Source organism: Mchenga conophoros, linkage group LG4, assembly GCF_057382185.1.
Source record: "Mchenga conophoros isolate Kocher_MC1m ecotype Shallow Benthic linkage group LG4, M_conophoros_male_GT1.1, whole genome shotgun sequence".
NCBI lineage: Eukaryota > Metazoa > Chordata > Actinopteri > Cichliformes > Cichlidae > Mchenga > Mchenga conophoros.
This window is the reverse complement of record NC_140529.1, coordinates 29,201,759-29,227,845: the sequence shown is the minus strand read 5'-3', so window position 1 is coordinate 29,227,845 and position 26,087 is coordinate 29,201,759. Positions and strand designations below refer to the sequence as shown.

General features: G+C 41.2%; 1 protein-coding gene across 6 annotated transcripts; it reads right to left on the bottom strand.

Annotated features, from left to right (window-relative positions):
- Window positions 1-987: 987 nt before the first annotated feature.
- Window positions 988-26,087, bottom strand: raver1 (ribonucleoprotein, PTB-binding 1). Of its 6 annotated transcripts, none has more exons than XM_085271592.1 (16): window positions 25,678-26,087; window positions 24,694-24,760; window positions 23,134-23,603; window positions 20,839-21,030; window positions 20,489-20,609; window positions 20,300-20,403; window positions 20,099-20,170; window positions 19,626-19,707; window positions 19,186-19,388; window positions 18,963-19,044; window positions 18,352-18,482; window positions 18,071-18,142; window positions 17,825-17,959; window positions 17,531-17,593; window positions 17,306-17,435; window positions 988-1,007 (listed from the first exon to the last, which is right to left on the bottom strand). In XM_085271592.1, the coding sequence occupies exons 1-16, from the start codon at window positions 25,999-26,001 to the stop codon at window positions 1,003-1,005; spliced, it is 2,253 nt and encodes a 750-aa protein (XP_085127718.1). In that variant the 5' UTR covers window positions 26,002-26,087; the 3' UTR covers window positions 988-1,002. The 6 variants fall into 6 exon arrangements, with proteins under 6 accessions (XP_085127718.1, XP_085127717.1, XP_085127719.1 ...); XM_085271591.1 differs by lacking the exon at window positions 988-1,007 and adding an exon at window positions 13,057-13,545; XM_085271593.1 differs by lacking the exons at window positions 988-1,007; window positions 20,099-20,170 and adding an exon at window positions 13,057-13,545.

Below are 26,087 nucleotides of genomic sequence, written 5' to 3'. Positions count from 1 at the left end.
CCCCAGCCACCTCCTCCAGCTTGTCCGGGGGAACATCAAGGCGTTTCCAGGCCAGCCGAGAGATGTAATCTCTCCAGCGTGTCCTGAGTCTGCCCTGGGGCCTCCTCCCGGTGGGACATGCCCAGAAAACCTCACCCAGGAGGCGCCCAGGGGGCATCCTTGTCAGATGCCCAAACCACCTCAACTGGCTCCTTTCAATGTGGAGGAGCAGCGGCTTTACTCTGAGCCCCTCCCGAATGGCCGAACTTCTCACCCAATCTCTAAGGGAGAGGCCAGCCACCCTTCGGAGAAAACTCATTTCCGCCGCTTGTATCCGCGATCTCGTTCTTTCAGTCACTACCCACAGCTCTTGACCATAGGTGAGGGTGGGGGGGTAGATCGACCGGTAAATTGAGAGCTTCGCTTCTACACTCAGCTCTCTCATACAAGAAAAGTACAAGAAAGCCTGGGTCCTTGGAAGCAAAATATATAGAAATGAGGGGTGGGTTATGCACAGTGCTGCATAATGTTTGGCCCTCTGAGAACCATAGATCAGTTATATTCAAGAGGAGGGTGACACCTCTACTGCTGATATCTCCAAAACTGGGCAACACACAACAAAATAAGCACCAAGAGTAAAATAAAACAAAAAAACGTAGGAAAAGTCAAATGTAGAGCCTACTACAGAGTAATATGATTAGATTTATCTTTATACAGTAATGGTGCATTAAATAGTTAACACCCATAGTAAGTATGTAGCCTTTGTTCAAGAACTAATCCTCGAATATCATAATCCCTGGATATTTCCTGACTGACTCTGGATCACAAATTAAGTACCACTGAAGCCGTTTGCTTTAGCTTGATCGTGGGAAGAACAAATGTGTAAAGCTTTCACACACTGACTCTGGTGCATGATGATAAAAATCCTTTCCAAAGTAATTTTTCCAAATTTGGAAAAAATGTAGTTGTTAAATCTGGAGCTGCAGATCCTCGTGAAGGAACGTTCAGAAGCACGGCAGTAGTTCAGGCTGAAAGGGAAAAAAATGGAAAAGCATTAATCACATTGTCTCTGACTTTAAAAGCCAGGGCAGGCCTAAATTTAGAAGTGTTTTCTCAGTTGAGTAAAAAGAAAAAAATAATGAAAGAGTACTATTACACTGAATCCGCCTGCACTTTTAAAACAGGCAAAATCTGAAAATGTCACGTTGTTGATGGTCTGCCTTATGCAAATGTTGATATTGATATGTACTGTATGTCTGTATGTGCAGGTCAAACACATGCGACCTGTGAGATTCGGCAGCACGCCTGTTGAATACGATAATAAGCCTTTATTGTGGGTTTATGGACAAAAGAAATGTCAGCAGTGTAAAAATGAATCATTCAGCCAGTTTTGCTACAGAGTCCACAAACTAGCGCTCACATTTCTACATTATTCACAACCTGCAGAGCTTCAAATTGAAAATCCTTTGACCTTATATCTAATATAGCATCTTTGTATTTTACACACCCCTTTATTAGAGGTCTGATCTTATTCTTTCTGTCTTCCCTGCTAAAACTACAAGATATGTATTTCAAAACTGATTACTGATAAAAGACTGATTGCTTTCTCTAAGGGCAGCTGCACTAAAGTACACTCGGTGCTGTTTCCTTGAAAGAAAACAATCGGCTGTAGTCTATGTCCTTAAAGATGAATAGATAGGGGGTAGAAAAGGAAGAAAAAAGAAGGATGATCTGGTTGTAACTGGATCCAGAAATATTATGTGAAAAAACATGTGCCGGAAAATGGTAATTAAAATGTTGTTTGTCAGGAAGGGTTCAGAAAAGATCAACATCAGACTGTTTATCAGAATCAGAGATTAGAGTATTGTTTATCTGGGAAACACCTTTCAAAATAAAATTAGAATTTTTGCAGTCGAGTTGAAATACCCATTTCGGAATTCCTCCCTGAAAAACAAGTTTCAGCACAATTTAACGTGTGATTCAGTCGCTTCATCAGAATGCAAATGAGCACGCAGAGGACTCCAGGAGTCCTGATTTAAATTCCTGCATGCTGACAAAAGAAACTCTCTTTAATTTAATCTTGAAGGCCTTGGCCAAATATGAAGGAAAAACACAGTTCTTTTTACTTTTAATACATTCATAGGACTTTAGCTGCATGACCTTCATCTGTCCAGCGCTCTGAGAAGAAAATAAATACATACATTTTGAAAAAGACAGGCACTCCATGGAAATATGGCCAAGTTTATATTTTTCATTGGGTTGCTGGCATATTTTCATTGCATCCCTTGAGAATGACATTTCAGACGCCAGTAATATTTGAATACAAAATAAAGTAAAAAGAAACTAAAGAGCCTAAAAATGGAACTACTGTGTCAGATCATTAAGTTCTCAAAATTTAAAAAAGTCATGAGAGGGGGATAAATTGGATCACACGATGACCACAGACCACAGTGCAGCCTGGAGCTCTCCATTGTGGCGTGGAGAAAAGAATTCTCCTCTTGCTTGCGTCAGCTGCACACTTCATTTAGCGCCCATCTGATTTATTATGACCAGCCTCGCCAAATGGCTGTCCATGTTATATATATATTCAGATTGTGAGGAATAATTGAAATGCCATGCACTCTTATTTAGTCAGTGCGTCGGCTGGTTGTGCAGTCTGTGGGAATGTAGAGCGCGTAATGCATTTCTTCTGTTTTGATTTTAATGTTGGTGCATGTGCACAGTGTAGGCATGTGCTTAAAATGAACTTGAGGGCAATTTATCGGTTTTGGGACAATTAGAGGAAGCAATGAATCCTGTGCGTCCAGGAGAAAGACCATCTTCGGTCTGTTTGACCTCTGGTCCGCATGGAGTCTACACATCGAGCATATGGGAATGCTGGGAAATGGATTGACTTTCTGCCAGCGGAGGGCCATGAAATATTAATTCACACCTCTTTTCTGACAGTGAGCAATACTCTGACTGCAAATATGCGTGTGCCTGCATGTGTGTGTCTGGGTTTGTGTTTACACATATGTAGGCTGATGGAAAGCAAGCGGAACGTGCTGGAATGCAGTTGTGTGTAAGAAAGAGATCAGCATGAATGGGATGAAAGGTAGCTCAGACCTGGTCTACCTGCAGTGATATGTAACAGTGTTTCAGAACACTGTCGGGCCATTTACACCAAGTGTTGAAATGATTCCTGAAATAACTTGAGGTTGTCTTTTTCTGTGGAGGTGCAGCGGCGGAGGCAGATTGTCCTCTTGTCCATGCTGCATTCATTTGTGTAAAGGCTCGCACGCTCATGCTGATTCAAAGCTAACGTTGGAGTAGAGCTGCAACAATCCTCCGCACTTTAAACAACATAAAAAAAAGCACAGTCATTCATAAGTGAGAGATGTGCACAAAAGCAGCAGCAGAAGCATAAGACAAAACTTCTCACTTCATTTTCACTTAGCAAGTGGGGTTTTTTTTTCACTCCGAATCAATGAGATCTGACTGAAATGTCCATCCAGCTGAATGCAAAGGAGGGAAAGATTTAATGCTGTGTGAGGGAGGAGAGGCAGTGTCTCACTTTAGGGACAAGCTGGGGACTACTGAGACCTCGAATGACGTGATAACTAGATTTTAGAGCTACTAAGAGCTCCTGCTAATGACATTCAGGCTCTTTAGTGGTGACTGGAGCGTCAGAAAGACCATGCTTCATACTGGTGTGGAAATCTTGTGAGAGCAGGTTTACTCATGAACAGATGTCCTACACAGAAAAGCCTATTGCAGCTAACTAACCTGTGGAGAGTAGCCTGCAGCAATAAAGCCACATCCCATGCTGAAAGTCCTTCATGTGTATCCCACATTAGTCTGCGTACATGTTACAAGGATGCCATTTTTGTATGAGTATTTGAACTAATAGGCAAGTCAAGTCATCTTTATTTATATAGCACATTTAAAAGACATCAAGTGTCGGCCAAAGTGCTGAACAGAGGGATAATATAATAAAAATAATTAAAATAGGATGGACAACAATGAAAATGTTCCTCTTTTTCTAAAGTGAATGGAGGGGATGATGGGATGCAATTACAGCATCTTTAAATTTGGGGTGATTAAAAGATTTTAATTGGACTGTGAAGGGTAGCATTTGCTGTTTACTTTAACATTGCCACACATGCAAGTTGCAAGTTACCCAACCGAGGTGCATGTCAACTTAAATGTCTGACACAGTTGGTCTGGATTTTATCCCGCTGCTTGTGTGAATGGTGAAGCTAATATTCTGGCAAAACTGCCGGAGATATTATACAGATGGATAGAGATATGGCACTCATACACTCAAAAGTCTGTGGGGGAATTCTGCAGGAGCAAAAAATAATGGTAGGAGTGTAACTTCTAGGGGAGGGGCCTTCTGAAAACTAACTTTCGGGGCAACATCAACAAAGTTTTTATCAGCTTTGACTAAATCGATATTCTGTTTGTAGCAATTGGAATCATATGTAGTTTGCTTTCCCAATAAATGAAAGACATTGAGCTCTTCTCTGTATTAGCATCTGTATAATGACATTTTTTTTTTTACCATGTAGGCCTCATTTCAGCAAAGATTTACCAAAAGAAAAATAATGACAATGTTTACTGTACAACAGAGAAAACATTAAAAAAAAACTTCTTAAACTGTGTTAAGTTTTGTGCCTGATATATAATAATCTAAACAAACTAGTTAAAGTAAAGTAGCACAACTCACCACGTGAAGACCTTGGACAGAGAAGAGGACGCTAGAGGTGGCCAATTGATCCAAACATCGACAGTATTGATGCCAGCACTGGTATTGGATCAATACATTGTTTCTGTCTTTTAAGTTTAGTATGCAGTCCAATGACTGTGTTAACACGCACTATGAATAATGTCTGAACCTTTTTGTGTTGAGTGTCACGGAGCATAAATCTACTTGCTAATTTATTTCAGTAGGTGTACATTCTGATGTGTTTATGCACCACGACTTTAAACCGGTGCTATTTACTTTACAGTTTCATCTCATAATGATCCATGTTGAATTCTGTCATATTTACATTGCACTAGTTACACTAAACTATCACAAAGTCACTTCATACTAAAATCTAACAGCTGCTGGTTCTATTACTGTGGGAGTTTTTTCTGCTATGTTGTATTTATTGTCACATTAAGGTTGCACTTCTACATGTTGCATCATTTCTTTTTGGGTTTAAAAGAAATGTAAAGTCTTATTGAATAATTTTATTTGTGGGGCTGAGTAAAAAGTTGAATTTTGGGAGGTATTTCTAGGTGGCTTTTGTAAATCAATATGTTATTGATCTACAGACTTTCAGCTTTAATTTAAGTTATTATACTAAACTTTTGAATTAATTGTTCAGGAATTACAGCAAAGGATCAATTGGGGGGAAAAATGAAAGTGATTTATTGAAAAACGGATTTCAATTAAGCTATTTGGTGATTAGACTTTGATGATCCATCACAGCATTATGTGATCTCTGCAGCGATCGGTGTTAGGGCAGATCCGCCCAGAGTCTAGACATTAGTGGTGCCAGAAGAGCACTGAGATTTAAAATACACAGATTGGAGGCAGGTTGGCTCCTGTGAGTCCAACAAGAAAATGATTGGACTAGAGTAATGATGTCAGAATTGAGTTTGATAGCATGGGAAAACAAAATTAAAGCTTTATACTGGCAGACAAACGCCCAGGAAGCAGGTAGATGAATGATTACAAATCATCCATAGTTTAGCTTCATTTTTATACACAGTCCCCCATTTTTAGAGGCTTTAAATTAATTAGACAGCTGACTGGCAAGCAGTTTCATGACTGAGTGAAGCTTGTTCCCTTGTTATTTCTTTGTAAATGAAGACGGTAAAAGATCTGGAGCCATGTTCAAGTGTTGAATTAAAATTTTATAGCTTTCATTTTGATTTTAAATATGAAGCCCAATGAGATGCAGTGTAAGTGAGGCAGTGCATCATACACTGAACCCCACCCACCCCCACCCCAGGAAGGCACTGGCCAGCTGAACAACAACGCTAAAAGTCCTGAAACAGAACAGAAGACAACTAAAATTAATAATGACAGAAATATTTCCATGGTCAATAAAAACAATTTAACAACATCTAACAAAGTCAAGAACACTCTCGAAGAGGCAGGGACATCATTGTCAGCAGTGCTGGCTGTAATGCACTGTAATGACATTACATTTTTCAGTAACCCAGTAATGTAATAAATTCAGTAATTGCATTACAGTAAGAATTATACCATTTATTGGGCTTAAAAGGTTCTTCGGTTATCTACAAATCACACAAGCATGTTTGCACTTGCGCTACAATGAGCTGATTTCAGTTCATGTGTGGCAGAAGGAAAAGGTTGGAGCTGTTGAGGAGTTATTTTGCATTGCTCAAAAGGACAGGAGTGCAATGATGAAGTGAAAACTGCATGTAGGACAGAAACAACTGCATTATGCTAACACAACTTCAGCTCTTTGCAAGCATCCGGACAGACAGCATGCTAACATACTAGCACAAATCTAACCCAGGACCCAGAGTGATGGTAAATCTGAGTGTATGATGACCTCAGCCCAGCACTTAGACCCTCAATTTGAACAGGTAACAAACACCATCACGCTTGTAGCCCTCGTTTCTACCTGTTGATGTTTCTAAAATAGAATCACTGTAGAGATTTTAAGGTGTCGCGGATAAATACAACAAAATAAAACCAGGACAGGTACCAAAAAAAAGAAGATCTATCATAACACATGGAAAAATATCCAGGGAAACTGAGTTAACGATAAAAACGATTAAAAAATAACAATAAAAATCGATATAACCCCTGAAAACCTTAAATTTCACACCTAGTACGAAACGGTCCGTGGCCCAGGGGTTGGGGACCGCTGATTTAAACTGTAGCTTCAGGTTCATATTGTTAACTGGTTACACACTCTGCTCAGATGCAGACAAAGGGTGCACAATTGATTGGATAGAGCTTCACAGTGTAAATGGATAATGACCCCAAAGCATATTGCAAAAGCAACCCAAGAATTTCTCAAGGAAAGAAATGGGATGTTCTTCAGTGGACAAGTCTGTTACAAGTCAATCTCAGTTCAACAGAATATGCTTTCCAGTCATTGAATACAAAAATGAATGCAGAAAGATCCACAAACAAGCAGGAAGGCAAAAAACACAGCGTTTAGTGACTTTTCTGAGTTCTAGACATCAGGCAATCTTTGCAGAAGATTTCCAAATATTGAAAAACAGTCCTTAAATTTAAAATGATGTTGGTTTGCCCATTCAATTTGGAGTCTCTTAAAATGGGGGAGTCTGTAATTTAAAATCCACTGTGGTGATGTGCAGACGTAAAACTAAAAAGAAAATTCTGTCATTTTCCAGCAAATTACTGATCTAGCTGTTGGTAGGAGAGCTTACCGGGTAAAGAAGGCACGCTAACTATGCAAAGTCTTTCTCCTGTGATTAAATAAACTGGAGCTCTGTCTACCTGTGATGTCTCCAGACAGGCACCGAATCATTACGTCCTTACACATATGCCCTGACAGTAAGTCATCACCAGTCAGTGACCTCCGAGAGACCCCTCTCTCAAAGTGACCCCTTGTGGCGCTACCATAGAAAAAAAAATTCTTCACACATACATGTTCCTTGAATGCACTTTCCCGGTCACTGCTGTCCAATATATTATTCATGGTTACCAAGGAAAAGGTGCAAATTATGTTTTTATAAGCACATAAATTATTCATGCACACAAAGATAAGGGCAGGAAAGAAAAATGGTTTTTAAGTAGCCAAAAATAAGCATTTAAAAGCACCAGTAAACACTAGCAGCATGCGTCTAGTCATTATCTGGTGTCAGTCATTATAAGATGTTAAAAAAATGTCAAACAGTCCTGTGTTTTAAATTTTAGATTAAGCCTTTAAAGACATGCTGCTTTTGAATTAGGAAATGATGAATAATTTCAATGGTGTTAATGGGTCGAATGGAAAAATACACTTCGGCTGTAGAGAAATGGAGACGGCAGCGGTCAGAGATACAGTGTTCTAACAATATCTCACAGTTCAGGTGTGAAAATGTAAGAGACTAATGGCGGCTTGAAAAAAATAAGATAAAGGAAAGCTGTGCTTGAGATAAAAGCGTAAGCCATTAATGTTGAGGAGCACGTTACGGGACATGGTATATGATTCAACGAGAGGAGAGAGGACAGGCAATACTTCTTGAATAAATGAGTTTTTAACCAATGTCTGAATCACTTTTATGCACTGGAGAAGTTTAATAAAAGCAATCTGAAGTATCTCTGGACCAAAAAATGAGCCTGACTACTTATAAGTCCAAGAAAAATAGAAATGAAGCGTTTCTGTTTTGGAGTAACTGTTCTTTTTCTTTTTTTTAATGAAGTGTGTTGTTTCTAGACAATAACACAGCACTGGAACACAGCTTTTATTTCCCATAACCTGAAGTGGTTATCTAATTGTGTAGTGCTGCGATAATATAGAGTTACATAGAGGACAGAATGGGGAAGATGAAAATGAAGAGCATAACAATACCTGGGCTTATGTCAGAGGGGATAAGGATGCGTGTTTGCACTTTAAAACATCTTCTATATGGTAATCTTGTTTGGCTGTATAAGCACGAGCAGCATTCAAACTGAATGGGTTTTCCCCTGTTCTAGTCGCTTTCTGCTGGTCTACTGATGTGTTCTTGTGCTTTATAGACTGAATGTTGTGGGGGGGTGGGGGGAGTGGGCTGCTTTCTATGACTAATCCTGCTATAAACAGCTCCTGTGACAGACCCTATTTTATTACACTTTGCTGCTGGTATCTTGAATAAAGCAGGAAAAAAAAGACACTGTAAATATGAATTTAATGCATTTTTTTTAATGCACAAGTAGATTACAATGTACATTTAAATGCAATCACTGAAAAACCCTTATTTAATGGACACTGGCAATATAATGAGACAGCAGATACATTTTTGGTTCTACAGCAGTCGTATATAACTTTTTCATTATTTTCATCTTTGCATCTTTGTTAGGAATGATGCTGCTTTTTGGTCTGTCTTCAGAGCTCTCTCTCCTTCTTGTATGTATTTGGGAAAATCGCAGGTTTCAGCAGCATTCACCAGCATTCACCAGCAACTGTGCAGGGTAGCTGTGTGGGTGGAAATATGAAAGGCAGAAATCTAAATGTGTCTGACACAGCGTCCACTGAGCCTCAGCGGATCCCTCTGAGAACTCCGGGTAGACTGGCTGCAGGTATGAGAAACGCAATTCAGCGGCGCCAGAAGCATTACAGATAAATATCGCAGAAATAAACCCAGAGGCTGGAGGAGGGGAGCACAATAGTGGTGGAAAACTACCCATCTTTCTTTCACAATATTCTCATTTCGATTGTCCCTTACAGATTGATGATAAAAACAGCAGTATTTCTTCCTCAGTCTTATTTAAGTGACATGCCATGACAGATCCCATGTCTACAAAAAAAAACCCCTCTCTCTGGGAAGTGTCATGAACAATATCATTGGTAAAAGGGAAAAAAAGAGTTTTATGGCTAACTGTGTTTTTACCCGTCAGAGGAGCGCTCCATCAACAGCTCCACTCCTCCAGGCTCAGTGGGACCACCAGAAAAACAGCTAATCAAAACCTTTCATGCTGATGGCTGCTGAGAGAAAAAGAACTACCTCTTGCCTCTTAGCACCTCAGTCTGAAGGGTGAGGGACTTCAATGCAAAGGGCTTTTGCAGCACCAGACAACCAATCAACTAGGTGGACGACTTCGAGCTTTTCATTTCTGCCTGATAAGATTTATATTGACCTGCCATCACTTCCTGAGTATTCTGAGGAAACCGGGCCTACAAAACACATCTGACATTTCAAGTTGTTCCTTTATGCATCACCTGCTTTTCCTGACGTCTGTTACATGCACACTCACTGTCCACCTTGTTAATGCAAAATATCTAATCAACCAATCATATGACAGCAACTCAGTGCATTCGGGCATATAGACATGGTCAAAACAACCTACAGAAGTTCAAATTGTGCAAAAAAAGCCCTATGATTTCAGTGACCTTGAATGCAGCATGGTTTTCGGAGCCAGACAGGCAGGTCTGAGTGTTTCAGAAACTGCTGATCTCCTGGGATTTTCCTGCACATCCATCTCCAGGGTTTACAGAGAATGGTTTGAAAAAGAGAAAATATACAGCAGCAGCTCGCTTGGTGAAAATGCCTGTTTGGTATCAGAGGTTAGGGGAGAATAACTGGCAGCTTCGAGCTGATAAGAAGGCAAAAGTTATTGAAACAATCACACATTATAACCAAGGTAGAAGAGCATCTCTGAATGCACGACATGTTAAACTACAGCCAAGGCTTCAGTTTAAATAGACTCATTATAATAGGACAACAGAAGATTGGAACAGCATTGCCTGGTCTGATGACTCTCGGACTGTAGTGTCATAATTTGGTATAAAAAACATGAAAGCATGGAATTAAGGCAGCTGTGGAAAGCAAACTGCTACTAGGAAGGTGTCCAATGAGCTATATTGTTACACAGCATTGGATGTTCATATTAGAAAATGGCCAGAGTTTCAAATAATGAGGTCAGTGTATGTACAGGTAACTCCTGAGTGCTAAAAAGCACTGAATTTGGCTGTCTTTGGTTTGCTACTTTTGGTTCTCTGTGATGTTTCTTTATGTGTCATCTTCCTGCTGTTCAAACCCCCTGTGCGAGGAGCAACCAATCACACAAAATTTAGCTTGAAGGGTGCTAAACCAGCTTGTTTCAGACAGCAGATGAAATTAGAGGAGCTGCACCAAGGCCCAGTATGAGATGAATAAGGATTATATTGGACTGTGATTCATGCCAGCCTAATCTAATAGAGTTTAACTATAAGACTATGGTGTTGGAAATGAGCATAATAGGTCCCCTTTTAGTATGAAGCTGTCTAATCAGATCTCAGTTTAACACATTTCTTCAGTTGTTTTTAGTTTTTGACAACCTGTCTGTTGTTCAGTAATTATCCATCCAGGGAGCACAAATTATCCTCCTGGCAGCAACCTGCTTAACATTCATACAGGTCACATTCACAGCAATACAGCACTGATAGAGCACATTAGAAGCGGCCCTGTATCTCCCCGTTAACAAGATGTAAATGAGATTCACGGCAAAGGGCAAAGGCACCTCAGTGATAACAGCTGAGGCGGGTTTGGTTATCAGTTATTAAGGATTGTATACATCATAAGATACGAGTTAAGGTTAAAAGCCTTGTTTTTTTCCCATGTGAGAGAAGACAACAAAGAAAGAGAGGTTTTGTTGAAGGTTTCCAGATGCTTTGAAGCATGTTTCCTTTTGTTTGCTCCGGGTTTTCTGTCTACCACACCCATTCCTCAAAATCTGTGTGCAGACACGTAGTCTTTACGGTTGATTACTGAGCCAATGAAGCAAAACATCAGCTGGCTGTGTGTGTAATCACTGCTGATTGAAACGACGCACTTCTAGGTTCTGGTTCATTACTTAAATATAACTGGGATGAAATATAACCAGTATGTCAATTCATGCTGCTTAGAACTGTGAAGGAGTTCTTAACCTTTTATCTCGGGCATGTAAGTTGGCTTATGAGATTTTTAGTAATGTAAATGCTCATATGTCAAAGTCAAAATGTTAAATTTCTAACTCTGAACTAATCTAATTCACTGGCAAACTCAGACTGTAAATAGAAGTTGGACATAGCCAATGTGATGTCACCCATTGGTTAGTGAGGTATGTTTATGAAGGCTCAAGCTGTCGCTATCTTGCCATTTTGGAATTGGATATGACGATAGAGAGGTGGATCTGACTGAGAAACGGATATAAAGGCGACCGTATGAGGCGACCGTGGCTCAGGGGGTTGGGAATCGCATCTGTAACCGGAAGGTCGCAGGTTCGATCCCTGGGCTCTCTGTCCTGGTCGTTGTGTCCTTGGGCAAGACACTTTACCCTACTTGCCTACTGGTGTTGGCCAGAGGGGCTGATGGCGCGATATGGCAGCCTCGCTTCTGTCAGTCTGCCCCAGGGCAGCTGTGGCTACAACTGTAGCTGCCTCCACCAGTGTATGAATGTGAGAGTGAATGAATAGTGGTATTGTTAAGCGCTTTGGGTGCCTTGAAAAGTGCTATATAAATCCAATCCATTATTATAAAGGAGGATAATCACTGTGTAGACCTGCCCTAAACTAAACCCTTTTTAAAAACATATCCTCCTTTTTCATTCGAATGCTCAGTGACCAAAATTTACAAAATGAATATCATGTTAAATTCAATAATACTTCAATAAGACTGGCAACTGACACCACTCGGTTACTTATGTCTTGTTCTGCAATTTTACCGGATGATTATGTTCACTCGTGATGACCTCAGGTTACTCATGCAAATATAGTTCCTAGTGTCAATATGACTTTTTGCATAGACACCGTATGCAATCAAGTGGCGCGAAATACAATTTTGCTTTGGCATGTGTCTCTTAATGCTGTGTTTGGCATGAATAAACCATAAAGCTGCGTGCACACTGGCAGCGATTCGCTCATCGCTTTTAAGCTGATAGCTGTAAACTTGTGGACATTCCAAACTCCGGTCGCCTAGGTGACCCTCTAACAAATAAACTTAGTAGTGTTCTTCACTCATCGTCTCTTTAGTCACTTGCCTGAAAGTTTACAGTAGGTCCTGCTCAGTTGACGTCACCAGCAGTTATTTTGCACGTAGTTGCTTGAAGTTGCCAAATATGATGGACTTTCTATGGTCGCCGTGAATCACTTTCAGTGTGTCCGCAGCTCAAGAGAGAAAGGGCACTCAAACAATGCTGGAGTGCAGTCAAATAGTTTAGCTTAGGAGCGTTCCAGAGTGAAGTGACACGGAAGTATCTGCATAACAGTCATAATAAGAGCTAGTTGAATTCTCTAAATACAAAAGAAAGCTTATTCACTCCACTTAACAGGATATAGTGGACCGTTCTTTATGAAAGAATAACTAGACCATCCAATTCACAGCAATGCACCATCCATGAAAATGATCAACAAACCTGGCAACATGACTGTGAGGGCCTGAGACAGTTACGCATGAGGACAATTTTGAGAAAAAACGGGTTTTAATGATCCAAAAATGCAAAGAATAAGTTATACAAAAGTCATCTAATACTACCGGGCCCTTTTGAACAGAACTAAAATAATAAAGTCAACAGGAAAAGAAACCTAACCACTCAACAGATCCAAAAACTAAGCTGACAAAAGGGACTAAACTACTGGCTTATCAAACCAGTTTTACACACAAGAGGGAGCAAATACTAACAAATGATTTAATATTGAAGAAACAAAACCAATAGTCAGTTTAATAATTACTTTAAATGAATAATAACCAAATCCAAACATAACCAAATACTAACTCGGGAGTTAAAACAGACAACATATTTAAGATGAATGACTTAATCATGCCTCTGACTATGAGCAGTGTTTGGCATGGCCCAGTTGGCACTTCCTGTATGTAAAGCTGCCTTCAAGAGCACATCTTTTGCTCCCCGTGATGCCAGCAGGCCTCAGCAGCCAAACGGACGCTCCAGCACTGGCAAAACCAGAGAAAGAAATTAATAATGAATAAAATAAGAGAATTTAACAGAGCTGAACATATGAAACTGAACTAAATCTACGTATTTGTATTGCGCACAATGTACTTCAACAGTGCCAAATAAATCTTGCCATGACATGCAAACTAGAGAATTTTGTTGATTTATGTGTCTGTGTGTGATATTTATGGAATTACACAGCAATTTTAGAGTAATTGTAAGTGTTGGCTCATGGGGTTACCGATTTGTTAGCTGCGTGTCTGCAGGTGCAGCCATCACAAGGGTGCAAATGTGGATTTCTATTTTCCATTTCGTGTGAATGACCTGCTGATGTGTTCTGAAGTGTCAATGACTCTGAACATCACGCCGCTGTAATAAAATCTCCTTGTTTTGATGAAGAATGTAGATTTATAGAAACTCTGAATCCAGATTATTTAACACGTCAATGTGTTTAAGGTTTGCCATGATTCACTTGGCATTACTTATATTTGTTGTTGCATTTTTTCTTTTTTAAAGTAGACTTCTGAAGAAACAATTTTTTGTATTTAAAAAACCAAAATAAAATAGAAATGTAGAGGAAAGATTGTTAGTTTTAATATCTGTTAGTTTGGTGACAACTTGCCTGATGAGTCATTAATAGACGTGTTTATTTAGACTCTGGATATCTACAAAGATCAGTCAACCGCTTTCAAAAAGTCTAACAAAAACTAAACTGAAATAAAATCTTGTCTGGAAATAATGAAACTAAACTGAATTCAAAACTTTTTTCCAAAAGTTTTTTTTTTTTTAAATTTCAAAATGAAATACAAAAACTTATCAGAAGAAGAGGTTGATTTGATTGATGAGAGTTTTGTTTTTTGTTAAATTCCAACCTTTATAACAACATTTTTAATCAGAGGTTTAGATGACCTCTCTGCACACAATGCTTCCCTTTTCTTGAGTCCTTAAATTGTCTTCACACCTTTCCTTGACCTTGTGATATTTTTCACTGAGCTTGAGGGGAGAGAGAGGGAAGAAGGAAGGAAAGGAAAAAAAAAAAAAAAAAAAAAAAAAAAAAAAAAAAAAGCATGAGGCGAAAGAGGCACGTCGTCATTTTTGGACTATTCAACCGCAGCTCCAGAACTGAAATCTAAGGAACAGTCCAACAACGGTAGAAGAAAAACTTCCAAGGGAGAGAAGCTTTTCTTAGAGACTCCTTTTAGGTCATCATTTTTATGAAATTTGACTGGTCGTTTCTACACATGCACTTTTTATGGCTTTAAGATGAGAAAATAACTGCCCACAGGTGTTTGAAGATAGTCCTGTCAGGAGTCTCTTACCATACGGGAGCTGAGCGTATGCGTTTGGGTGACAGATGTATTAGATGTCCGTGGGGCACCTTTGACCTTTTAGTACAACTAACGCAAACAGTAAGAAAGCCCAAATACCTCATGGGGGAAGAACTCATTTTAAAAACCCATCTTTGCTGTCCCTCTTGTCACCAAATGCTGTACCTCTTTTCAAAATTTTCAATATTCAGCAAAAGCCCCAAGATTTCTTAGGTGACACGTCTGTTTATGAAAGCCTAAATAAAAATCGTATTCTAATAGTCAATTTATATTAACAGCCTCTACACAACAATTATCAGGTGCATTCTATAATGAAGATTTCTGGATTATAGGGTAGAAGTTTCATTTAAAAAAAAAAAAAAAAAAAAAAAAAAAAAAAAAACACACAAACTCTAAAAGTAAGCTGTGAATGACAGCCACATTAAGACGCTGAAGTTGAACTAATTGAGGTCTAGCCTATGAGGTTAAATGTAAGAGCAAAACAGACAGCCATTCGATCCAAGTAAGGCTTCACATTTAGACACAATTCAAAAAGAGTTCAGAGAAAGTGGTGAGTTTAAATAACATTTACTTGCGCACATCACACACACACACACGCATACAGAGACAATCATGGTGGTACAGATGAGAGGACAGCAGTTAAAAAAAAAAAAAAAAAAAAAATCCAATCAAAATAAGTGATGATCATACAGTACAGCTGCATCTCTTGGTCCATACACAACATGAGCAGTCTGCTGTGTTGCCACTCTTCACTTCCAAAAAAAAGAAAAAAAAAAAAAAAAAAAAAACGAGCAGCAAATATTCAAAAAACACCAGAACCAGAGGCAGGTGTCATTAAGGAAAACAAATGTTTTTAGACTCAAGAAAAGGGAGGAGGGGAATCTTTAACTATTTACACAGCAAATAAACACAAATTGTAAATGTAGATGGAAGCCAACACAGGGCAGGATGAGATCACAGAAAACACAGTTAAGACTCAAGTGTAGCTGCATTTCCTAGCAGAAGTCAGAGGTAATGGGTTTTCACAATCAAACCGTCAACCAGATAATTATTCTTTTTTAAAAAAAAAAATTAAATAAAAATAATACAAGGACAATCATGTCACTGACCAATCACCTGCCACAAGCTTCCAGCAGTATCTCCAAAGACATACTGAACCCCCAATATCATCTGAAAACTAAACAGAGGCTGTCCATCGTTCCAGCTGCCGTGTGCTCGTCGGGAGAAGCCGGTTCAACTCACAGTTGAGCCCCTCACTGAGAACACCGAACCGCTCCTGTATTCATGCACGATCTGCTGGCAGCTGGAGAGATGGCATGCAGCGCTATCTGCACCTGCCCGCACCCTTCAAGGGGTGGGGCAGCGTTCACGGTTTTATAAAACATTCAAAAATGTAAACATGGCAACACAGAACTCACATAAACACAGAAAATACGTCGACTCCTGGACATACATGAGTGAGAGGGGGACTTGAGATGGCATTTTTATACAGGTGAGAACACATGACCGGTGCCCTCCAAGTGCATCACTCAACAACCAGTGTAGAGAACAGACTCCATGAACAGGCTGGAGGGTGTGGTTAGAAAGACAAAACAACGTGGAAAAGTTCAGGCTCAGGAAACATCCCAGGTTTGTAAAAAGCTTCGCCTCATAACACCACACAACCATCACTGGTGGATGGAAAGCTGCAGGTTAACAATTAGGAAATGTTTGAAACCAGAAATGTTATAAAGCAAAATTTACAACCGTGTGGTAGGAAGGGGGAAAACAAGACACCATAACACCATCTCATTATACAAACTCATGAACTTTTTACATGGAATACGGTAGGCTTTTTTTTTTTCTTTTCTCCCACAAAGTAAGAGCCTTCAAAGCTTGTTCTTACACTATGCAAGTCCCTTTGCCTGAAACTGTGGACAGCGTCACTTTGGTGAGATGTTAAATCACTTTTATTTTTTTTTTTAAAAGCAGCCGCTAGTTACCATTGAAACTGGCCAAACTGCAGATCTGCTGATATACCTCACTCACAGGAATTCCAAAAAAAAAAAAAAAAAAAAAAAAAAAAAAAAAAAAAGATTGCATTTACTAATGAACCACTTTTTCTCCTTAATTTACAAGGTTTTCAACAGGAAGTTCAGGCAAATAAAAATTTAAAACTGAAATGTACAAAACACAGTAAAATCATATATACAAAAAAAAAAAAAAAAAAAAAAAAAAAAAAAAAAAAAAAATTTGAAGGTTTTTCCACAGAGTGACAAACAGGCTGCACTACTCTGCAGCCTCCAGAGGTCACTCACACATGCATATGGGACAATAAATCCGAGGACCACCAAATTACTGAGTCCATTGGAGAATATGGGAGAGGAGATGCTACTCCATCCTGGCTGCTGAATGGCTACTCGTTACAGCTGTACTCAGAATATACGCTTACGCTTAAGATAGGAGTCTGCGTAGTGACCGCCGAGGCCTTGGGAGTGCTGGCCCACATAACCGCCTTCAGGGCTCGGCTCGGGAGACGGGATCAGCCGGGAGAACGTGCGCTTTTGGCTACCGATGGGAGTCTATAATTACAAGAAAGGAGGGGGTGGGGTTAAAATCAAAACAGAAACTTCAAAAAGAAAAATATGAAACAATAACATTGAAGCCTATAAATTACCTTCATAACATTCTCCACACCTGCAGGGTAGTTGGTGTGGCTCACAGGAGGCATTCCCACAGCCTAAAGACAAACAACCACTCATCATTTGACTTCAACTCAAGCGCTCACAGTGCAACATTAATTATTGAACAGACTTATTCTTGGCACCTAACCCTCCACTATTTTATTTTTATTTTATTTATTTATTTTAATCCTTCTAGTGCTATCCTCAGTATTCTTGCACTGACAAATAATCAATCCTTCATATATATCAAAAAAAAAAAAAAAAATCAATGCAAAGCTTTTGCTTACCCTGTTGAGCTTGGGGGTGGGAAGGCTCCCATTACAGGAGCTCTCAGACCCTGAGCTGAAATATGAGGACAGAGGTGGGCTTGGAGGGTAACTGTAGGGGGGGAACCGCTCACTGTATTCAGCGCAATGAGAGGCCTGCAGAGACAGACAAGTTCACAGCTATGTTACTACAGGGAGGCGTGCATTTAATTTACTGACACTACAAATGTCCTCAAGTCAGCTTTGAAACAGTTGACAAAGCACTACCTGCTGACCGAATCCTGCCAAGGCCCCGGCATCAAGATTCTCCTGCTGTTCATACAAGTGGGCAAGGGGATCCTGAGGAAAGACACCAGATGGCATCGGACCAGATTGTGTCATAAAACCACTAAATGAGCAGCCAAGCGCTATACAGTAAATTCAACAGGTCACAATGACTAGAGCAGTAAGGAAGACAAGGAAAAACAAAAAACACACAACCCATCGATGCAGAAATACACATTTAAAAAAAATAATCAGGAGTCTGAGCAGCAATGATTCATAGTTACCCGATGGAGTGGGGGGTACTCAGGGCTGTAGGAATCCTGGTAACGCAGGTTGTAATTCGGTTGCATGCTCTGGTTGGACACGTTACTCAGTGTAGGCCGCCTTCTGTAAGGGTGAGGTCTGCAGCTTCCTCCTGGAGGAGATGCACGGTATACAAATATATGGTAAATGGCCTGCATTTGTATAGCGCTTTACTAGTCCCTAAGGACCCCAAAGCGCTTTACACTACATTCAGTCATTCAGTCACACACACATTCACACACTGGCAATGGCAAGCTACATTGTAGCCACAGCTGCCCTGGGGCGCACTGACAGAGGCGAGGCTGCCGGACACTGGCGCCACCGGGCCCTCTGACCACCACCAGTAGGCAAACATGGGGTTAGTATCTTGCCCAAGGATATTTGGCATGCAGCCAGGAGGCAGCCTGGGATCGAACCACCGACCTTCTGATTAGTGGCTGACCTGCTCTGCCACCTGAGCTACAGCCACCCCAAATATATCCTTGATGCATCCAACATCATCTCTCAGTTGAAGCGGCAAACAAGAACAGACTGTAAAAGTAGATAAAATCTTTACCGCTCATGCGAGCACAGCAAAAAAGCAGCACCTCACCTGAGGAAAACGCGTTGCTGACATTGAGGAAGGGACTCTGGGGAAGGTTTGCATCTTTTGCAGGATCTCCTAGTATGGAAACCTGACATGAAGTTTAAAAAGAAAAAAAAAGATGGCTTATTTTTACATTTCCTGCACAGAATGAGGAATGAGAATGAAGAGGGAAAAAAAGGCAGTTGAAGGACTGAAGGCATTTTAAAAAGGCAATTACTTGGGAACTCACCCCTTGTGCTGTGAGGCCATCTGCCCCGATCATGCCACCCAGCAGGGGTATAGAGATCCCCGGCAGGGTCGGAGAGGAGGTCTGGGGGAAGGGACAAGCCGACGTGGGGGACTCCTGATCCCTTGAAAGAGTTCTGCCACGTGGCATTGGCTTCAAGGGGGGTAGAGGATCTGTCTGAAGAGCCAGTCCAGGGACAATACCACCTATGGTGATTAGAGACTTCAGCGTAAATGACAATCACACATTTCATTTTTAATCTTCTCCTTCAAGCTTTTCAGAGGAAATTAGATATGCATTCTGTTTTAATTTGGGTAACATAAGTAATGTAAGGAGTAAGACGCCTGATGGACAGGCTAATGGCAATGCAGATGTTTATCATCAAAAGCAGACATGCAGTCTGTGGCTGAAGGAGCCACGGCTGGAGTGGACTGATGCCAAACCTTGGGGCAGGTCTCCGAGCAGATGGACTCCCTGCTGGACAGGCAGAGAGGCCAGAGGATTCTCCCCAATAAGTCCCGGCTGCTGACCAAGAGGGAAAAAAAAAAGGAAAAAAAGTTCAGTCACAACAGGGTCACTCAGCCACACTGCAACATCAAGGTAACTAAACTTAACACATGCATTCAGCAAGTTTACTTACTGTATATGCAATTATGTCCTTACAGGATGTACCTTTACAATTCTGGCATACAGCATAATAGTACATCTACCGCATTACTCAGCACCACTCGAAGGAACACTCCACACATACACGCACAAAAAAAACCCCTCACTTTCCTAGCAAGAGCTTACCCACCCAGGCAATAGGTTTTCTATCAGCATTCACATAAAAAGAAGAAAGGGCCAGAATCCATCTAACTTCAGCTCCAACTCACACACACACTGATGGCCAACCATAAAAACCGTTATCACTCACACAAGGCACTAGAGGGTTTTCTTTATTGTGTAGCACCTGAGCCCACAGAAGAGGATTTCCCAGAAGGGCTTGCTAATGGTAAAGAGGGACAGAACAGAGTGGGGAACAAAGTCTGTGAGTAGGAGAGGATGAATCAAAAACGGGCAGGAAGCAAAAGCAGGGAAGAACATGACGGAGCAAAGATGGAAAAGGCAGCGGTACCTGCTGAGCCTTGGCCTGGTTCTGAAGGAGCAGTTGGAGCAGGGCGGCCGTGAGAGCGGGGTTGGCAAGCAGTGGCGGTATGGCGGGGGCCGCACCGAGGAGGCCTGCGCATAGACAAAGATTAAGATCCACCGCAGGAGAACGAATAATAGCAATAAAACAGATTAAAAGCAGCTCACGGCTCCTCACCTTGTTTATGTCCCTGTGTCAGTGGGTTGAGCAGCATCTTGAGGGCGGCGGGGTTGCTGAGGCCTGTGAGTATCTGCATGGCTGTCGGATCAGGGAGGAGTCCTTTACCCCTGTTTACAGCCTTGAGAGGAAGGAAACAAAGCAAAGACTCAGAACAAGACCAACAAATAACCAAAATTTTTTCCATTAATCTGAAATCACGTGATGAGCCAGCTCCTCTGTGAGAGTTATATAACGGCAATGCTTCCAAGTCGTGTCCAGTAACGTAATTTTAACTACAGCACGAACTCAAAGGCAGCAATGTTATGCCTTAAGGGCTCAAGCAAAGACTGTAGATTGGAATACAGTACCATGGTTTGTGCAGCAATCAGAGCAGCCAACATGCTTCTTCCAGGAGGACCCGGGGCACAGAAGGACACCCTGATATGTGTCCCACCCAGCAGTCTGCCATCTGTGAGTCGCTGTGCTTCCTCGGCCATCTCTGCAGTGGCAAACTCCAGCACTGCAAAACGCCGGAAACTTCCATCTTGTCCCTGAGCCAACTGTGGAGAGAAAAATTGAGGCAGCAATTTTTCAAGCATATAGAGAAAAACAAAAAACCCTGCAGCCAATGAATAAGATGCACACACACACAGAGAGTGGAAGCCAAGTGGTTTTCACTTACACCCTCAGTGTTCACATATTTTAGCACAAATTTGGAGAAAGATGGAGAAAAAAAAAAATCTCATGGAATTTTTAGTTAATAAAAACTCAGGATTACCACAGAGAGAAACAGCACTCACTCAGAATTCTGCAACAGTAGTATAAGCTCTTTAAAACCTAATTATCAGGAAAAGTTGACAGAATTTAAATGTTCGAGGTTGCAGTGGTGACTCTACATATGCAACTTTTACATCCTGGTGACCGCTGAAACTCACTTGTTTAAAAATAAATAAATAAATAACTGCCTGGTGGTGTTGGAGGCCGCTACCGAGGGGCAAGACTTGCTTCACAAAACACCCATCGCAGCATTTGGTGAATTCTGAGCTCAGATTTACATGAGAAGTGCTACATGCTAAACATGCAACCATGTAGTGGCAGATATCGCTACTCTGTTTTGTTTGTTATTGTAGCAAAAACGTCAAGATTGCGTGTCCAACTGTTTCCATGCAGTGAATTAGAATGGCAAATCTTGAACATGTTCATATAAATAATAATGAAAAAAAAAAAAAAAAAGCAGCAATTTTATATATACCTGGTGAGCACTCAACCAAAAGTTATGGATCTTTCCCCATTCATTAAGATAGGAGCTTCAAATAACTGTCAAGATGGCTACAGCACCAAAATTGTGTCTCAGGCTGCTGCTGAGCTGAAACAATCTACATAATTTCCCCAGGCCTGGATGGAAAATATCATTAGGTCAAGGAAAGATCAAGGTGAATTGATAAAGAAAAATAGAAGCAACACAAACTGAATTGGGGTGAAGCTTCTACACAGCTCACGATTATTATTTTAACATGACCCTCAATCCTGATTTATATAGCCTTTTTAAAATCTATATATGCGAGTTTTATCATAGCAGTGTGATGTTTGTAGTTCACCTGCTGGTTTAAGAGTCTCTTAGTTAGGAACAAATTAGCACGATATGACACGAAATGGAAAACCCTTTTCTAATTAACATTTTATAGTATCTGCACCAGGTGACACTCCTGTTGATTGTTTTCATCAAAGTTCTCATTGGGGGATGGTGTTGCCTCCTTTCTTTTCATAAAGGAAGTTTCAGTGTACCCTATTCTAAAAGGTGGCAAGAAAAGACATAAGAAGGAAGCACTCTGGAAATTTTTGGAGTACTAAGACTCTTCAAAAAGCACTTACTATGGCTGCCACCTGGATACTTATGGGTCACTTCACTCAGTGAATTTTGATTAGGAATGCTACTATTTGTCAGCACCCTTTGCTTTCATTTATGGTTTGGCAAATTTCAAATAACCCACTGAAATTTGCATCTCTAAAGTCCCAGATCAAAATCTGTTTTACCTTTTAAGGCCCTTTAATCACCACATCAACCACTATATATGGCTTTGTGTTGTTTTTAGTGGTATTCTGCTCTTACCATGATGCAACCGTCTGGTTTTATGAATTTGATAAAGCTGCAGTGATATCACAGTTTCCTATTAAAACCATCATATGGCTCCTAATTATTATGACTGTTCAGTCTGGAAACAACAGAAAACTACGACTGTGTCCTGCTCAAAAGGACACAGCTCTCTCCCATTCCAGAAAAAAACCTGCTGAATGACACCACCTGGGGGTGTCAGGTGGTCATCACCATAGAAACCAACAGTTGCTATTGCTATAGTAACTTTGAGTGGCCACAGGAAAACTGGGGTAAAGGTGAAAGATCAAATATGGATTGCAGTTTCACAGTGACTCAGTAGTGCAGTCATTTTGCACACCTTCAGGGACAATTTTACAACTTTGTGATGGATTTTAGCAGCTTTTAAAGCACTCAACTTTTATTAATGTGGGCATTTGCTGTATAAAACAATAGCCACACAAAGAAATGACAAAAAAGTTAATGATCGCTGCTGTGTGCAATCAGTATGCTGTAGACTTCTGAAATCATTCACTTGAAGTATTGGGCTTGTGTGCAGTAAAAATCTGACCTGGCAGAAAACTGGCGTGTGGGTGTCAGCCAGGGCACTGCGGAGGTCTTGGGCTGTCAGCAGGCTCTGAGGCAGGCGGTCCACGCACAGGCATTTGGAGTGCAGCAGTGGATATGTGAGGGAGCCCACCTCAGTCCAGTGGACGTAAAGCATACGGGAGCCCAGCTGCTTCCCCAGGAGCTCCGATTTGGCCCTGGCCGCAGAGTCCTTCTTCATGTACTCCACAAAACCGTAGCCCTTGGAATGCCCCGAGGTGGCACTGTACACCAGGAAGCAACGCTCCAGGTTGCCGAAGGGGCGCACCAGTTCCTCAAACTGCTGCTGCGTGAATGCGCGGGGCAGGTTGGCGATGCACAGCAGAGCATCTGTCGGCTGCAGCTGCACAGAGATCTCCCGGTCCCGCAACACATGCTGGTGGAACTCTTTGATGGCACTTTGTGCTTGTTCACCATTAAGTAGGGTCACAAATGCTTTGAGTAACACGGGAAAGGAAACAGAAGAGAGAAACAAATTGGTGTAAGGCAAGGGAATGACATTGTTCAGGTGGCATAAAGTCAGATTTATTTGTACTCAGCAGGTGTCAGGGAGCAAACCCTGCCTGTGACGTTTTTGCCTCTAGCAAGGCTGTTAAAACAGTTCTGGTGGCACAATATCAGCACACAGAATCCTTTGTGTTGGTGTAACTTTACCCCTTGTTTAAACTACAATGCCTGTCAGTCCAGCAAGAATAAAATCAACATCTTGTTACCCATGTTATGAAAAAGAAAGAAGGCGTGAAAAAGTTTTCCAGTTTTGTCTGAAAGCCATGAGAAGGGGAGGAAAATAAAAAATAAAAGTAAGAAGTTAGTTTGGCAGCCAATTCTATATTGTTAAAAAAAAAAAAAGCGCCATCTAAATGTCACTGGTTTTCTTCCATATCAGCTTGCTGGATACCAGGCATACCCTGAAAATACCATCTGCCTCACACAATTTTCTGGCCTATTATCATGATCATCACCCATTTTCTAGTGAAATATTACTGCAAGAATGCATAGATATTTAATTATTTATATTCTAATCTGATATTTTACATTTTATACATTTAAAAACAAGCAACTCTAGCTGGACAAGATGGCAGATCACACCGAGGGGCATGTGAGGTAACGCATACACAGATACACAGAGAGCCCATCGATCTTATCGCACTTGAACTGACAATGTAACGTGACACCACGACAAGCGAGCATCAACAGTCGCCAAAAAGAGAGATCTGCAACTGTGTGATAATGATAAGTGCAAGAGAAGGCACACCGTGAAAACAAAGTCTTTAATTGAGGTCTGGCTGCTTTCTCCAGAACCCCTTTTCATGTTCAGTATGTCCATTGAAAGTCATTAACTAAGCATGCTCCAAATCTGGAGAGCCCGATTTACTTTTGTTTGCTACAGAGTTCACTGTCAGATTAAATTTTAAAGGGGCGTAATAGAGCAGATCCATCCTGATCCCCACCTCCTCCAACTTGCAGACGCCAAACTTGCCAAATTGCCTTGCTCAGTCCAACATGGTTGAGCAGTTAGACCTACCTGTGCCTTTGTACTTGTCAACAAAGCAGTACTTCAGATCATAGCTGCCCAAGAGCTCATGGACCTCCTGTAAAAAGAAAGAGACAATGATTAACTGCAGATGTTTAAATGTGTAAATAACATTTGACTTTAGGAGGTCGTTGGTTAATTGAAGATTTCAATCAACCCCCTCTCAGCCAATTAGCTCGTTGATATACACTGGGGGGTGGGGGATCAGTGCACCTGCTGGGGGTGGGGGGGATGAGAGGTGAATGACTCCCTCATTGTTGTAGGAAAAATTGTTCTGCCCAGCTTTTGCCTATTCACACAAATGGCGATGCTGCCTAGCATTTTCTGAAACGTTTTGTCCCCACGCCTTCCACCTTTTGTTATAGAGAAACTCACATCTCGAACTCCCACTACTGCCCCAGCCCCCCCTCTGTGAACAATGGTACCGCCCGCAGGCCCACCGCTCCCCATGAGTCAGGCACGTTCCAAAAAAGAAAAAAAAAAGTAGCATCAAGAGTTAATTACAGACAGAGTTAATAACAAATGGACTTATGACCCACCTTCACTGCATATGTAACCCGCATAAACCGGTTATGAACCACAGTTTGGCTCGGCGGGCCAAATGGTAAAATTCAACCACGAATGCAAAGCGGCCTGGTGGGTCACACAGGCCACAAATGACCATGATTGATTATTTGACCACTTGTCAGTAAACGCGAGCCATGTTAGTTAACAAACAAACTCAAACCAGTTATAGAACTGTTTGCATCGTTTTTAATTACCAATAATCTGTGCGTTTTGACTTTTAAACCACTAGCAGATGTAGTACACAGAAAACTAAATAAAAGGTGAAGCTAATAAGTTAAATGCCTGTGAAGCTAACATTGATAGCATGGCAGGTATAACGGAGCTAGGCTAGCGTTAGCCACAGGGTAGCATCAATCAATCAACCAACCAACAATTAAACCCTCACCCCCTAAAACTTTCTACTCATACCTGATTGCTAACGTCAGAGGGCAAGTTTTTTATAATAATTTTCCTCCTGTTGTAAAACTCCCGTCGAGTTCTCTCCAAGCGGCTCTCTATCTCTTCGGGGTTCAGTGATGTCAAGTCCTCGTCGACCTTTCGCTGACACTCGCGTCCGGGCGTCGCGTCCTCTTCGTTCTGCACGAGTTCGGGGTACCGGCGATCCCCGGGAATCCAGTTTTCTTGGTCCACGGCGGGGTCGTATTTTTCATTAAGCGGACGAGAAGCCAAACTGTTTCCCGAGTCTGTGTTTTCATCTTTGGCAGCTGTATTAACTGACACTGTGGCCGCCATGACTCGGTGCTGGAAGTTTTTTCGGTCTGAAAACTCTGGCTGATTTGAGCAGTTTAAACAATACACACATGGCCCCAGCGCTGCTT